We start from the raw sequence: 16,345 nt of genomic DNA on the forward strand, positions 1-16,345 counted from the left end.
TGTACTCTCAATATTGCAGCAAAATCAAACTGCAGTTCCGATCCGGGCCACCGGTGGCGCTAGACTTCCGGTAGTCTCGCTGTTGCTTCCGGTCCAGCCGAGGGACGAGCAACTGTCATGGCGGCGCCCGTGGGGATGCGGGGCTTAAAGTCGTTTTTTCAGGTGAGCAAAGTCACACTACGACACGGTCACCATTACCTTTGTCGCACTGCACAAGTTAATTAAAGTATTTTTCACTCGATGGAGTCATGCGATGCCATAAATAACCGTTTAAAGACGTTTTATTCGATTCATGAATCCTCCGGCAAACATTTTCCCGATGTGCTAACGGGCGCATCACGCGTCGACTTAAACACGATTATTCGCCGTCTACCTCAAATAGATTGGTCGCCAATGACATACATTTTAACAAGATTTAAAATGAAGCAATATCGTCGATTAGCATCAAGAAGAGTGCAAAATTCGATGACGAAAAATTTACGCTAGCCGCATTCGTGCTAAAATGACTGCAATCCATTTTGCAATCAAATATCGCATTCCTTTGATTTCATATAATTTGGGTACTCTCGACAAGCCTAATGTGACCGAAAAATCACCAGAACGTGATCTAAACACATCAGGAAGCGATTTGGGAATGGCTCCAAATCACTAGGAAACGGTCCCAAATTTAGCCGCGGTGACCCAAAATGGAGTCTTTGCATTGACAATAATATTTGTCCATATCATTTAAGTGGTGACCCAAAATGGAGTCTTTGCATTAACAATAATATTTGTGCAAATCATTTAAGTGTTGACCCAAAATGGAGTCTTTGCATTGACAATAATATTCGTGCAATTCATTTAAGTGGTGACCCAAAATGTTGTCTTTGCATTAACAATAATATTTATGCAAATCATTTAAGCGGTGACCTAAAATGGAGTTTTTGCTTTGACAATAATATTTGTGCAATTCATTTAAGTGTTGACCCAAAATGGAGTCTTTGCATTGACAATAATATTTGTCCATATCATTTAAGTGGTGACCCAAAATGGAGTCTTTGCATTAACAATAATATTTGTGCTAATCATTTAAGTGTTGACCCAAAATGGAGTCTTTGCATTGACAATAATATTTATGCAAATCATTTAAGCAGTGACCCAAAATGGACTCTTTGCATTGACAATAATATTTATGCAAATCATTTAAGCGGTGACCTTAAATGGAGTTTTTGCATTGACAATAATATTTATGCAAATCATTTAAGTGGTGACCCAAAATTGAGTCTTTGCATTGACAATAAAATTATTATTATTATTAAATTATTGGCAATAAAAGCCTTCAAATGCTTATATTTTTCTCTTGCGCTCACAGTGACGATGTTGCAGTGGACCAAGGTGGCGTCGCGCCTCGCCGCCGACTGGCCGTGGCGTCGGTCGGTGTGCGGCGGCGCCCCACTGCTGGCCTCCAACAAGTTCAAAGGTGAAAAGAAGAAGCCGCAGAGGCCCCCAGGCAAAGCCAAAGCCGACAAAAAGGAAGTGGAGATCCGGCGGACCATGACGGTGGAGGCCTTGGCGCGGGCTATGGACAAAGACGCAGGTAAGCAAAATTTGCCATTTTAACCGAAGTTCATTTCAAAACGCAAGCTAAATATCTTTTGCATTTTGATAAATATTCAATTAGAGCTGGGCGATAGGACGAAAATTGTTATCATGATTGAAAAAAATTTCAAAAAAATTTCAAATTTTTTTCTAAAATTTTTCAATAAAAACTTTATTGTTTCAAATTTGAAAGTAAATTCATCCTTATAGAAATATGAAAGTAAACGTTACCTTACTTTATAAGAAGAGAATATAAAATACGATTTTTAAAAGTTTTTTGTTGTTGTCCCATTGTGCAATGAAGATAAAACAACTCCCCCCTTTTCACTATAAAAATTAAAGAATAAAACCTGCAGGAATTTGGATTTTTTATATAATTGCCTTCAAACCAAAAGTTGCTGTGTATTATTAAATCGATAAAATAATCAACTTAAGACATTATTGGTAAGCAGACTATTTTCAGCCTCACAGTAAATTGACCTCAAATATGGCTATTTACAAAAAAAATCTAATTAAAAAGTAGGATGAACTTAACCCAATTTAACCCAGGCTAAGACATTTTCAATTTTTGCAACATTTTCATAACATTTGTGAAAAATATTACAGGCGGGCTTTCTAAAATTAAGGACATTTTTAATAAGGCTGCTCTTTGTATTTAACAGACATTAAAAAAAAAACGAAAGAAAGCGCCAGGGAGAATTCACTTGAATCTTTTAATGCACAGGTGTAAAAGCGGCGGCCCGGGGGCCAAATCTGGCCCGCCACATCATTTTGTGCGGCCCGAGAAAATAAATCATGAGTGCCGACTTTCTGTTTTAGGATCAAATTCAAATAGTTATAGATGTACATTACATTTCTAAAAGTAAATCGATATTTTCCGTTTCCGACTTTAACATGGAACGTAATTAAAAATATATATTTTGTTTCCATTTGAAATTTTTCATTACAAAGGAAAAAAGCTCAAGTAAACATTGTTTTATAATCTATAAAAACGATATTTTTAGGGCTTTTAATCCAATAAAAAAAAATCTAAAATCTAGTGTTCATCTCGCAACAGCGCCCCCGTTGTCTGTGGTGGTTACTTGGTGTAATTGCAGTTTTAAATGAAATATATATTTTGTAATATCGTTGACAAAATTATTTCATGATAAATATCGCGCAGCTCTACATTGAACTATTTTGAAATTGAACTTCCTTTTCTTATGTTTAGACGTGTGTTAGTTAACAAACCAAAACCTCGCTTGACTATTTTGGCTGAATTGAAAATGCCACGCCTCTCTTTTTTTTGTGCATAGATGATGTTTTGGAGGCTTTAGTGAACACTGGGCTGGACATGTCGGCTCTGGACGAGCGCTCCGTGCTGGAGGAGCGTTCCATCAAGGAGGCCGTGACGCGTTCGGGGATGAAGTTCCGCTGGGAGAAGCTGAGCGAGCCGCCCTTGCCCCGCCCCAACAGGGATGCCGTGCCCGGGTGAGTCGCCGTTGCCGCGCCGGCTCGACAGAAGCCTGACGCTGGCTCGACCCCGCACAGGCCGCCCGCTCCGGCGGACCGACTGGTGCCGCGCCCCCCCGTGGTGACCGTCATGGGTCACGTGGACCACGGCAAGACCACGCTGTTGGACTCCCTGCGCAAGAGCCAGGTGGCCGCCTCCGAAGCCGGCGGCATCACGCAGCACATCGGCGCCTTCCGAGGTGAGCCGTCTCGAACCCGTCGCCTCTCTTTTGCCATCCTAACCCCCCTCCCCCCTCCTTCTGTTTCAGTGGACTTGCCCACGGGCGAGCGCATGACTTTCCTGGACACGCCCGGGCACGCCGCTTTCTCGGCCATGAGGGCGCGCGGCGCCGTCGCCACCGACATCGTCGTCCTGGTGGTGGCCGCCGACGACGGCGTCATGGCGCAGACGGTGGAGTCCATCCGACACGCCAAGCGAGCCGAGGGTACGTAGGCACAACCTCCGCTGCCTTCCCCCCTTGAACCCTGACTCTGACTCCGCCTCTTTCCAGTCCCCATCATCGTGGCCGTCAACAAGTGCGACAAAAACGGCGCCGACCCCGAGCGGGTCAAGCGGGAGCTGCTGGCCCACGACGTGGTGTGCGAGGACCTGGGCGGCGACGTCCAGGCCGTGGACGTCTCCGCCCTGACCGGACGCAACCTGCCGGCGCTGGCCGAAGCCGTGGCCGCGCTGGCCGAGATGTTGGAGCTCGGCGCCCCGCTGGACGGACCCGCCGAGGCCCTGGTCATCGAGAGTCGCACGGACAGGGGCAAAGGGTGAGTGTCCCCCGTCGAGCCGTTCCGAGCGGGAACCCGGCTGATCTCTCGCGTGCGCCAGCCCCGTGACGACGGTGCTGGTCCAGCGGGGGTCGCTACGCCGCGGTCGCCTGCTGGTGGCGGGCAAGACGTGGGCCAAGGTGCGCTCTCTGACGGACGAACGCGGCCGCTCGGTGGAGGAGGTGCGGCCCGGCGAGGCGGTGGAAGTGTGCGGCTGGAGGGAGGCGCCCTCCGCCGGGGACGTGGTCCTGGAGGTGGAGTCGGAGGTCAGTAAGGTTGATTTTTTGACTTACTTGACCATTTATCAGCGCAGATATTTGGACATTATCTTAAAATAGCATCTTTAGGGTGCTTTTGAGGCATAGCCTTTAACATGCTTTATTTTTTTATACTACCAATATTAATTTGTCCACTGAGGGCACTTGCACCTTCCAATTCCCTTGACACCACAACGTTTAGCTGCTTTTTTGAAAAATTATAACCGTTCATATGGTTCAAATTGTTTTAATAATCACGTTTGATGTTTTGTCTCCTCCCAGCAACGAGCACGCGAAGTGTCGGAGTGGCGCTGCCACCAGGAGGCGGAGGAGCGCCTGGTGGCCGAAGAGAGCGCCGTGTTGGCCGAGCGCCAACGTCACCGTGATGCCTATGGGGAGGAGCGGGCCAGTCTGGCGCACCTGAGCTGGCGCCAGAGGAAGTCGCTGCTGTACCGCCGTGACAGGAAGAACTTTGCTCGCCGGGTCTCCGAGAAGAATGTGGCCTCCGAGGACCCCCGACTGGCGCTCGTCGTCAAAGGTGAGCCCGCCCTCCGTCTAGCTTAAGTCACGTACACATTGTAAATGCATTGCCTCACAAAGAATGTTCACTTTTGTATTTTTCACTTTTTTATTTATCTTGCAAAATGCTAAACTTTTAATGTTTGTCGGACACAGCCGACGTGGACGGCTCGCTGGAGGCCATCATGAACATCCTGGAGACGTACGACGCCCACGATCAGTGTCAGCTGGACGTGGTCCACGTCGGTGTGGGCGACGTCTCGGAAAATGATGTCGGCATGGCGCAAGCTTTTGGAGGTAAGTGCCACCGCCTCGATCACCTTGCACGCGCCATCCGTTTGACGGCGCTGCTTTTCACAGGCGCCGTGTACGGCTTCAACGTATCGGCGAGCAAGGCGGTCCTCCGGGCGGCCGAGCGCCAGGACGTCCCCGTCAAGACCCACGCCGTCATCTACAAGCTGATGGACGAGCTAAAGGCTGACATTGGAGGTCGCCTCCCGCCGCGTGTAACACGTGAAGTCCTGGGTGAAGCGAATGTGCTGGCCGTCTTCGATGTGACCACGGCGGGCAAGAAGAGGATGCCGGTAGCCGGCTGCCGCGTCTTCAAGGGCCAGCTGGAGCGCAAGATGAAGTTCCGCCTTCTCCGAGGGGACGAAGTGCGGTGGGAAGGTAAGGATGATCGCCGGAATCAAATTAAATGGAGATAAAGTTGTGGAAAATAAAAATAACTTTATTGATTCAGGTGGACTGCTAGCACTCAAGCATCACAAAGACGACGTCGCCAGCATCGGGTCGGGCTCCGAGTGCGGACTCTCGGCAGACGGCGACGTGGACTTCCAGCCTGGTGACGTCATCCAGTGTTACCGTGAAGTGGAGGTGGCGCAGGTCACCGACTGGGATCCAGGATTTTGAGCGCAGGTATTAAAGAAAAGGGGCAAGGGGTGCTGGTAACATCTTCGTCACCCGCTTCATAGCTGTTCCATGTCTTTCAGGTTTGCTGATCTTCCGGACTCGGCGCCACCAGACATTGCTCCTCCAGACTCTGCCCTGCTGGAGGGCACTTCCCTGAACTCTTTGCTGCTGGAGGGTGTTGCCACGGATGCTTCTCCGCCAGTGGGCACTCTGCCGATTCCGGCTTCCGGCTCCTCCTCAGACTCTGAGTCACTTTCGTCGCTCAGGTCGTCCAAGCCGGTCCTGTCGCCACACAGACACACGTTAGCAACCCCTCCCAAGTTGGACACAGTCAACGTTCCAACTCACCAGAGACACTTTGCCTCCATCTTGCGCTTCTTGACGGGGGGCTCTCGGCCAGAACTGCCGGGTTTAGCGGCAGAGGATGCTGCCGCTGCTGCCTGCAAACCTGAGAGCAAAAATGAAGCCATGGACTTAGACAATTTTGAACGTAATGGAGGAATAAAATGTGAAATGTATGACTTGTATTGTTTATGCATGCTTTAAGGATTCAAACCTTTGAGTACAGAATCCTCCAGTCTCTCGGCCAAACTGTGGCACTGGCGTTGGTAGTCGGGGTCGCTTGCGTCGTGCTGCGGTCGTTCGGCTTTCTTGCGCAGACGCTCGATACGACGCTCCTCCCGCTCCACCTCGCGGTCCGCCTGCCGCTTCAGCCACTCGCCCATCCTGAACGCACGCCATTGTTAACCACAATCCTCAACGCCAAAGCCACCGCCGTGGTACCGACTCTTTCTCGTGGTTGACGTCTCGCAGCCTCCGTCCGCTCAGGTCCCGGCAAGCCTCGCGATTGGTCGTCTTCTCGATCTGTGCGCCGAGGGCTCGCAGCATGGAGCCGAAGCCTGGAGGAAAAAGAAAATGGTCAGGGCACAAGTAGAAGTGGTTCGCTGACAGGACACTCACCTCCTTTGCCTCCCACAAGGCGGGGGGCCAGGCGGTAGACCGCTCCGGCTTGGAGGAGATCGTCCGGGCGGGAAGCACAGACGTAAAAGTCCTCGGGGGACGTGCCCTGAGTGTCAGAAAAATAGACATCATGTAGTAAGGCATTTTCTCTGTAAAAACGACATAGTATAGTAAGGCATTTTCTTTGTAAAAACGACATAGTATAGTAAGGTATTTTTCTCTGTAAAAACGACATAGTATAGTAAGGCATTTTTTTCTGTAAAAACGACATAGTATAGTAAGGCATTTTCTCTGTAAAAACGACATAGTATAGTAAGGCTTTTTTCTCTCAAAAAACGACATAGTATAGTAAGGCATTTTTCTCTCAAAAAACGACATAGTATAGTAAGGCATTTTCTTTGTAAAAACGACATAGTATAGTAAGGCCTTTTTTTCTGTAAAAACGACATAGTATAGTAAGGCATTTTCTCTGTAAAAACGACATAGTATAGTAAGGCATTTTTCTCTGTAAAAACGACATAGTATAGTAAGGCATTTTTCTCTGTAAAAACGACAAAGTATAGTAAGGCATTTTCTTTGTAAAAACGACATAGTATTGTAAGGCCTTTTTTTCTGTAAAAACGACATAGTATAGTAAGGCATTTTCTTTGTAAAAACGACATAGTATAGTAAGGCATTTTTCTCTGTAAAAACGACATAGTATAGTAAGGCATTTTTCTCTGTAAAAACGACATAGTATAGTAAGGCATTTTCTTTGTAAAAACGACATAGTATTGTAAGGCCTTTTTTTCTGTAAAAACGACATAGTATAGTAAGGCATTTTCTTTGTAAAAACGACATAGTATAGTAAGGCATTTTTGTCTGTAAAAACGACATAGTATAGTAAGGCATTTTTCTCTGTAAAAACGACATAGTATAGTAAGGCATTTTTGTCTGTAAAAACGACATAGTATAGGAAGGCTTTTTATCTCAAAAAATGACATAGTATAGTAAGGCATTTTTGTCTGTAAAAACGACATAGTATAGTAAGGCATTTTTCTCTCTAAAAACGACATAGTATAGTAAGGCTTTTTATCTCAAAAAACGACATAGTATAGTAAGGCATTTTTGTCTGTAAAAACGACATAGTATAGTAAGGCATTTTTCTCTGTAAAAACGACATAGTATAGTAAGGCATTTTTCTCTCTAAAAACGACATAGTATAGTAAGGCTTTTTATCTCAAAAAACGACATAGTATAGTAAGGCTTTTTATCTCAAAAAACGACATAGTATAGTAAGGCTTTTTATCTCAAAAAACGACATAGTATAGTAAGGCTTTTTATCTCAAAAAACGACATAGTATAGTAAGGCATTTTATCTCAAAAAACGACATAGTATAGTAAGGCATTTTGTCTGTAAAAACGACATAGTATAGTAAGGCATTTTGTCTGTAAAAACGACATAGTATAGTAAGGCATTTTTCTCTGTAAAAACGACATAGTATATATAGTAAGGCTTTTTTCTTTAAAAAACGACATAGTATAGTAAGGCTTTTTTCTTTAAAAAACGACATAGTATAGTAAGGCTTTTTTCTTTGGAAAAACGACATAGTATAGTAAGGCTTTTTTCTTTAAAAAAACGACATAGTATAGTAAGGCATTTTTCTCTCTAAAAACGACATAGTATAGTAAGGCTTTTTTCTTTAAAAAACGACATAGTATAGTAAGGCATTTTTGTCTGTAAAAACGACATAGTATAGTAAGGCATTTTTCTCTGTAAAAACGACATAGTATAGTAAGGCTTTTTTCTTTAAAAAACGACATAGTATAGTAAGACTTTTTTCTTTAAAAAACGACATAGTATAGTAAGGCTTTTTTCTTTAAAAAACGACATAGTATAGTAAGGCTTTTTTCTTTAAAAAAACGACATAGTATAGTAAGGCTTTTTTCTTTAAAAAACGACATAGTATAGTAAGGCTTTTTTCTTTGAAAAACGACATAGTATAGTAAGGCTTTTTTCTTTAAAAAACGACATAGTATAGTAAGGCTTTTTTCTTTAAAAAACGACATAGTATAGTAAGGCTTTTTTCTTTAAAAAACGACATAGTATAGTAAGGCTTTTTTCTCTCTAAAAACGAGATAGTATAGTAAGGCTTTTTTCTTTAAAAAACGACATACTATAGTAAGGCTTTTTTCTTTAAAAAAACCGACATAGTATAGTAAGGCTTTTTTTCTCTCTAAAACCCTTACTATACTATGTCGTTTTTTAAAGAAAAAAGCCTAACTATACTATGTCGTTTTTTAAAGAAAAAAGCCTTACTATACTATGTCGTTTTTTAAAGAAAAAAGCCTTACTATACTATGTCGTTTTTTAAAGAAAAAAGCCTTACTATACTATGTCGTTTTTTTAAAGAAAAAAGCCTTACTATACTATGTCGTTTTTCAAAGAAAAAAGCCTTACTATACTTTGTCGTTTTTTAAAGAAAAAAGCCTTACTATACTATCTCGTTTTTAGAGAGAAAAAAGCCTTACTATACTATGTCGTTTTTACAGACAAAAATGCCTTACTATACTATGTCGTTTTTTAAAGAAAAAAGCCTTACTATACTATGTCGTTTTTAGAGAGAAAAATGCCTTACTATACTATGTCGTTTTTTTAAAGAAAAAAGCCTTACTATACTATGTCGTTTTTTTAAAGAAAAAAGCCTTACTATACTATGTCGTTTTTTAAAGAAAAAAAGCCTTACTATACTATGTCGTTTTTTTAAAGAAAAAAGCCTTACTATACTATGTCGTTTTTTAAAGAAAAAAGCCTAACTATACTATGTCGTTTTTTAAAGAAAAAAGCCTTACTATACTATGTCGTTTTTTAAAGAAAAAAGCCTTACTATACTATGTCGTTTTTTAAAGAAAAAAGCCTTACTATACTATGTCGTTTTTTTTAAAGAAAAAAGCCTTACTATACTATGTCGTTTTTCAAAGAAAAAAGCCTTACTATACTATGTGGTTTTTTAAAGAAAAAAGCCTTACTATACTATGTCGTTTTTTAAAGAAAAAAGCCTTACTATACTATGTCGTTTTTTTTAAAGAAAAGAGCCTTACTATACTATGTCGTTTTTTAAAGAAAAAAAGCCTTACTATACTATGTCGTTTTTTAAAGAAAAAAAGCCTTACTATACTATGTCGTTTTTAGAGAGAAAAAAGCCTTACTATACTATGTCGTTTTTACAGACAAAAATGCCTTACTATACTATGTCGTTTTTTAAAGAAAAAAGCCTTACTATACTATGTCGTTTTTTAAAGAAAAAAGCCTTACTATACTATGTCGTTTTTTTTAAAGAAAAGAGCCTTACTATACTATGTCGTTTTTTAAAGAAAAAAAGCCTTACTATACTATGTCGTTTTTTAAAGAAAAAAGCCTTACTATACTATCTCGTTTTTAGAGAGAAAAAAGCCTTACTATACTATGTCGTTTTTACAGACAAAAATGCCTTACTATACTATGTCGTTTTTTAAAGAAAAAAGCCTTACTATACTATGTCGTTTTTAGAGAGAAAAATGCCTTACTATACTATGTCGTTTTTTTAAAGAAAAAAGCCTTACTATACTATGTCGTTTTTTTAAAGAAAAAAGCCTTACTATACTATGTCGTTTTTTAAAGAAAAAAAGCCTTACTATACTATGTCGTTTTTTTAAAGAAAAAAGCCTTACTATACTATGTCGTTTTTTAAAGAAAAAAGCCTAACTATACTATGTCGTTTTTTAAAGAAAAAAGCCTTACTATACTATGTCGTTTTTTAAAGAAAAAAGCCTTACTATACTATGTCGTTTTTTAAAGAAAAAAGCCTTACTATACTATGTCGTTTTTTTTAAAGAAAAAAGCCTTACTATACTATGTCGTTTTTCAAAGAAAAAAGCCTTACTATACTATGTCGTTTTTTAAAGAAAAAAGCCTTACTATACTATGTCGTTTTTTAAAGAAAAAAGCCTTACTATACTATGTCGTTTTTTTTAAAGAAAAGAGCCTTACTATACTATGTCGTTTTTTAAAGAAAAAAAGCCTTACTATACTATGTCGTTTTTTAAAGAAAAAAAGCCTTACTATACTATGTCGTTTTTTTTAAAGAAAAAAGCCTTACTATACAATGTCGTTTTTTAAAGAAAAAAGCCTTACTATACTATGTCGTTTTTAGAGAGAAAAAAGCCTTACTATACTATGTCGTATTTAGAGAAAAAAAGCCTTACTATACTATGTCGTTTTTTAAAGAAAAAAGCCTTACTATACTATGTCGTTTTTTAAAGAAAAAAGCCTTACTATACTATGTCGTTTTTTTTAAAGAAAAGAGCCTTACTATACTATGTCGTTTTTTAAAGAAAAAAAGCCTTACTATACTATGTCGTTTTTTAAAGAAAAAAAGCCTTACTATACTATGTCGTTTTTTTTAAAGAAAAAAGCCTTACTATACAATGTCGTTTTTTAAAGAAAAAAGCCTTACTATACTATGTCGTTTTTAGAGAGAAAAAAGCCTTACTATACTATGTCGTATTTAGAGAAAAAAAGCCTTACTATACTATGTCGTTCTTTTAAAGAAAAAAAGCCTTACTATACTATGTCGTTTTTTAAAGAAAAAAGCCTTACTATACTATGTCGTTTTTTAAAGAAAAAAGCCTTACTATACTATGTCGTTTTTTTTAAAGAAAAAAGCCTTACTATACTATGTCGTTTTTCAAAGAAAAAAGCCTTACTATACTATGTCGTTTTTTTTAAAGAAAAAAGCCTTACTATACTATGTCGTTTTTTTAAAGAAAAAAGCCTTACTATGCTATGTCGTTTTTAAAAGAAAAAAGCCTTACTATACTATCTCGTTTTTAGAGAGAAAAAAGCCTTACTATACTATGTCGTTTTTAAAAGAAAAAAGCCTTACTATACTATCTCGTTTTTAGAGAGAAAAAAGCCTTACTATACTATGTCGTTTTTTTAAAGAAAAAAAGCCTTACTATACTATGTCGTTTTTTAAAGAAAAAAGCCTAACTATACTATGTCGTTTTTTAAAGAAAAAAGCCTTACTATACTATGTCGTTTTTTTAAAGAAAAAAGCCTTACTATACTATGTCGTTTTTCAAAGAAAAAAGCCTTACTATACTATGTCGTTTTTTAAAGAAAAAAGCCTTACTATACTATGTCGTTTTTTTTAAAGAAAAGAGCCTTACTATACTATGTCGTTTTTTAAAGAAAAAAAGCCTTACTATACTATGTCGTTTTTTAAAGAAAAAAAGCCTTACTATACTATGTCGTTTTTTTAAAGAAAAAAGCCTTACTATACTATGTCGTTTTTTAAAGAAAAAAGCCTTACTATACTATGTCGTTTTTAGAGAGAAAAAAGCCTTACTATACTATGTCGTATTTAGAGAGAAAAAGCCTTACTATACTATGTCGTTTTTTTAAAGAAAAAAAGCCTTACTATACTATGTCGTTTTTTAAAGAAAAAAGCCTTACTATACTATGTCGTTTTTTAAAGAAAAAAGCCTTACTATACTATGTCGTTTTTTTAAAGAAAAAAGCCTTACTATACTATGTCGTTTTTCAAAGAAAAAAGCCTTACTATACTATGTCGTTTTTTTTAAAGAAAAAAGCCTTACTATACTATGTCGTTTTTTAAAGAAAAAAGCCTTACTATACTTTGTCGTTTTTTAAAGAAAAAAGCCTTACTATACTATCTCGTTTTTAGAGAGAAAAAAGCCTTACTATACTATGTTGTTTTTTTAAAGAAAAAAAGCCTTACTATACTATGTCATTTTTTAAAGAAAAAAGCCTTACTATACTATGTCGTTTTTTAAAGAAAAAAGCCTTACTATACTATGTCGTTTTTTAAAAGAAAAAAGCCTTACTATACTATGTCGTTTTTCAAAGAAAAAAGCCTTACTATACTATGTCGTTTTTTAAAGAAAAAAGCCTTACTATACTATGTCGTTTTTTTTAAAGAAAAAAGCCTTACTATACTATGTCGTTTTTTAAAGAAAAAAGCCTTACTATACTATGTCGTTTTTTAAAGAAAAAAGCCTTACTATACTATGTCGTTTTTAGAGAGAAAAATGCCTTACTATACTATGTCGTTTTTTTAAAAGAAAAAAGCCTTACTATACTATGTCGTTTTTCAAAGAAAAAAGCCTTACTATACTATGTCGTTTTTAAAGAAAAAAGCCTTACTATACTATGTCGTTTTTTTAAAGAAAAAAGCCTTACTATACTATGTCGTTTTTCAAAGAAAAAAGCCTTACTATACTATGTCGTTTTTTTAAAGAAAAAAGCCTTACTATACTATGTCGTTTTTTAAAGAAAAAAGCCTTACTATACTATGTCGTTTTTACAGAGAAAAATGCCTTACTATACTATGTCGTTTTTACAGACAAAAATGCTTTACTATACTATGTCGTTTTTTGAGATAAAAATGCCTTACTATACTATGTCGTTTTAAGAGAGAAAAATGCCTTACTATACTATGTCGTTTTTAGAGAGAAAAATGCCTTACTATACTATGTCGTTTTTAGAGAGAAAAATGCCTTACTATACTATGTCGTTTTTAGAGAGATAAATGCCTTACTATACTATGTCGTTTTTACAGAGAAAAATGCCTTACTATACTATGTCGTTTTTACAGAAAAAAAGGCTTACTATACTATGTCGTTTTTTTAAAGAAAAAAAGCCTTACTATACTATGTCGTTTTTTTTAAAGAAAAAAGCCTTACTATACTATGTCGTTTTTTATAGAAAAAAAGCCTTACTATACTATGTCGTTTTTTATAGAAAAAAAGCCTTACTATACTATGTCGTTTTTTTAAAGTAAAAACCCTTACTATACTATGTCGTTTTTACAGAGAAAAATGCCTTACTATACTATGTCGTTTTTACAAAGAAAATGCCTTACTATACTATGTCGTTTTTACAGAAAAAAAGGCCTTACTATACTATGTCGTTTTTACAAAGAAAATGCCTTACTATACTATGTCGTTTTTACAGAGAAAAATGCCTTACTATACTATGTCGTTTTTACAGAGAAAAATGCCTTGCTATACTGTGTCGTTTTTAGAGAGAAAAATGCCTTACTATACTATGTCGTTTTTACAGAGAAAAATGCCTTACTATACTATGTCGTTTTTACAGAGAAAAAAGCCTTACTATACTATGTCGTTTTTTTAAAGAAAAAAAGCCTTACTATACTATGTCGTTTTTTTAAAGAAAAAAGCCTTACTAGACTATGTCGTTTTTTTTAAAGAAAAAAAGCCTTACTATACTATGTCGTTTTTTTAAAAGAAAAAAGCCTTACTATACTGTCGTTTTTTAAAGAAAAAAGCCTTACTATACTATGTCGTTTTTAGAGAGAAAAAAGCCTTACTATACTATGTCGTTTTTAGAGAGAAAAAAGCCTTACTATACTATGTCGTTTTTTTTTAAGAAAAAAAGCCTTACTATACTGTCGGTTTTTTTTTTATAGTAAGGCATTTTTCTCTGTAAAAACGACATAGTATAGTAAGGAATTTTTCTCTCTAAAAATGACATAGTATAGTAAGGCTTTTTTTAACTTAAAAACGACATACTATAGTAAGGCTTTTTTTCTTTAAAAAACGACATATTATATTAAGCCTTTTTTACTTAAAAACGACATATTATATTAAGGCTTTTTACTTAAAAACGACATACTATGGTAAGGCTTTCTTTTCTTTAAAAAAACGACATAGTAAGGCTTTTTTTCATTACAAAAGACCATGCATGATAATGCTAAATAAAAATTACCAAGTATTTTACGCAACAACAACAACAACAACAAAAATATCAATCGAAAACTTCGAGATGGACTAGTCATTAGCAGGAGTAAAGTATTCAGATAAAACGACCACATAAGAGTTGGAGCTAGCCTAGCACTGTTGCGCGTACTTTTACTTTAGCACCCGTTGAAAAAATGATATAGCCAACGGTAAATGATATAGCCAACGGTCGAGTTGTTACTCACCCATTGCTGGACGAAGCGTTCCAGAACATCTCGAACTGCCGCCCCCGGTGGAAAAACACACTTGGAGAAGCGAAAGAAGCCCGGGGCACAAACGAAGATCTCGGTGTTATTCTCCATCTTCTGCTAACTTACGGCTACGTTATGCTAGTCGTCTTCCGTCGTGGTAGTCGTAGTGTTTTCTTCTGCGACAGGAAAGGACACTTGTCATGCGTTATCGCCCCCTTGCGGCGTCCAAAAACATTGTCTGTTCTGAAATAGCATTCGTGCGCCAACTATCAACAAATAACTCTGGTAGAAATGAAGCCTTAAATATCATTATTATTCGCTATCCCCCTGGTAGAAATGAAGTCTTAAATATTATTATTCGTTGCCAAATATTGTTAGCGTTTGATTGCTTGTTCGTTGGCTAAGGTCGGCTTGTAGTTGCATGATTAAACACCTCATTATTGGAAACCCCACCCTAACCCCTAAGAATTATCACGACTGCTAAAGTTACCGTTAGACGTTATTAACTGGGTTGAATGCATGCCGTTTTTAAATAAAAGGTTTAAACGACTATTCAACAGCATTCTAATTCCATCTCGTGTAAGCAAGTGTTGCCAGAGAGATCACGCGTGTAAAGCTAGATGTCGAAGATGCCCTGAGAGCCAATCGGGACTTTTCGGCCATTTTGGGTCAGGGATATTCGCCAGTTATAACATTTGCAAGATTTGCAAGTGAACTTACTGACCAAAGTTTTTACTTTTCATTAGTAATTTTCACATGTTAGCTTCAGTTTTTTACTTTTCGAATTTTGGCCTTTTTTAAAAACCAGATTTGTAATTATATTTCTACCTATTTTCTCCTAGCTCTTTATTTGTTGTGGTTTACACATAATAAAAAATAATTCCACAACTTAATCATTAATCAAAAATGTATGTTCTGAAATAATTTATTATTATTTTTTTTTAGACTAAGTTATGGAAATAGTAGTGATAACTTATTATTTGTTGCTAGAGCAAGGCAAAGTGACAAATGAGACAAAAGGGGGCGCGAATGCTCCAGTATGTTGCAGACTGCCACTCACCGTGAATCATCAAGGAAAAGAAGAAGAAACAGTGTTGTTTTCCTCTCTAGGCATCCTGAGTCAAAATGTCAACCACCTGGAAGGTCGTCCGCCGCACTCTCGGCACCTTCCCACTCCGGAACGCGTTCTGCTCCGAAGCTGGCAAGGCAAAGTCGGGCTTCGCGGCCGCATTCGGCTCTCAGTCTGAGCTCGGTCGTCGCCGGCGACCCCGAGAAGAGGACTCCCCTGACGACTTCGCGACTCTCTTCCGCCGCAGCCCGCTGGTTCAGATGGGACCCGGCAAGGACAAGGTGGTCGTGGGAAAGATCTTCCATGTGGTGGGCGACGACCTCTACGTTGACTTCGGAGCAAAGTTTCACGCCGTGTGTCGACGACCGACGTCGGCAGAAGGGGAAGAGCTGAAGCGAGGCGACAGGGTCCGCCTGCGACTGCACGACTTGGAGTTGACTGGACGTTTCTTGGGGGCCCAAACCGACGTCACGCTGCTGGAAGCCCACGCCACCTTAATTGGAAAAGACGGTCCGTTTCGCCAGTGAATGAATCAATGAAAGCCATCACGAACTTGTGCGGATGCTAACAAGGCTAAAGGCACGGCCCCTAAGACCGCATCAGAGCCTCCGTCCGCAAGAGGGCGCTGTGAGAACTGGTGGAACATAATTGAACGAAGGAGAACAAGGTGTGGCCCCTTGGTGCCTGATTATGTTGTATACATCAATAAATATCCTACTTTTTTAAAAATAAACTTGTATTTTATTTCTCAAATGAATATTGCATGTTTTTTTATATCAGTATATATT

The 16,345-nt window shown here is 38.6% G+C and overlaps 3 protein-coding genes across 5 annotated transcripts; 2 read left to right on the forward strand and 1 right to left on the reverse strand.

The window, feature by feature from the left end:
- Positions 1-25: 25 nt before the first annotated feature.
- On the forward strand, positions 26-6,052 carry mtif2 (mitochondrial translational initiation factor 2). Of its 2 annotated transcripts, XM_077718514.1 has the most exons (12): positions 27-162; positions 1,352-1,576; positions 2,874-3,048; positions 3,109-3,269; positions 3,339-3,515; positions 3,582-3,846; positions 3,908-4,112; positions 4,386-4,641; positions 4,779-4,919; positions 4,983-5,291; positions 5,365-5,540; positions 5,615-6,052. In XM_077718514.1, exons 2-11 carry the CDS (start codon positions 1,357-1,359, stop codon positions 5,532-5,534), a joined length of 2,079 nt encoding a protein of 692 aa, XP_077574640.1. In that variant the 5' UTR covers positions 27-162; positions 1,352-1,356; the 3' UTR covers positions 5,535-5,540; positions 5,615-6,052. The 2 variants fall into 2 exon arrangements, with proteins under 2 accessions (XP_077574639.1, XP_077574640.1); XM_077718513.1 differs by having other exon boundaries at positions 26-162; positions 4,779-5,291.
- sde2 (SDE2 telomere maintenance homolog (S. pombe)) lies at positions 5,332-16,152 on the reverse strand. Of its 2 annotated transcripts, none has more exons than XM_077718520.1 (7): positions 15,549-16,152; positions 14,483-14,664; positions 6,495-6,600; positions 6,322-6,433; positions 6,091-6,260; positions 5,883-5,982; positions 5,332-5,816 (listed from the first exon to the last, which is right to left on the reverse strand). In XM_077718520.1, the coding sequence occupies exons 2-7, from the start codon at positions 14,597-14,599 to the stop codon at positions 5,591-5,593; spliced, it is 831 nt and encodes a 276-aa protein (XP_077574646.1). In that variant the 5' UTR covers positions 14,600-14,664; positions 15,549-16,152; the 3' UTR covers positions 5,332-5,590. The 2 variants fall into 2 exon arrangements, with proteins under 2 accessions (XP_077574646.1, XP_077574645.1); XM_077718519.1 differs by lacking the exon at positions 15,549-16,152 and adding an exon at positions 14,979-15,128.
- Positions 15,511-16,310, forward strand: mrps28 (mitochondrial ribosomal protein S28). The gene has a single exon (XM_077718523.1). It carries the CDS (start codon positions 15,614-15,616, stop codon positions 16,082-16,084), a length of 471 nt encoding a protein of 156 aa, XP_077574649.1. The 5' UTR covers positions 15,511-15,613; the 3' UTR covers positions 16,085-16,310.
- Positions 16,311-16,345: the final 35 nt, after the last annotated feature.

The sequence above is a fragment of the Stigmatopora nigra genome, chromosome 6 (assembly GCF_051989575.1).
Source record: "Stigmatopora nigra isolate UIUO_SnigA chromosome 6, RoL_Snig_1.1, whole genome shotgun sequence".
NCBI lineage: Eukaryota > Metazoa > Chordata > Actinopteri > Syngnathiformes > Syngnathidae > Stigmatopora > Stigmatopora nigra.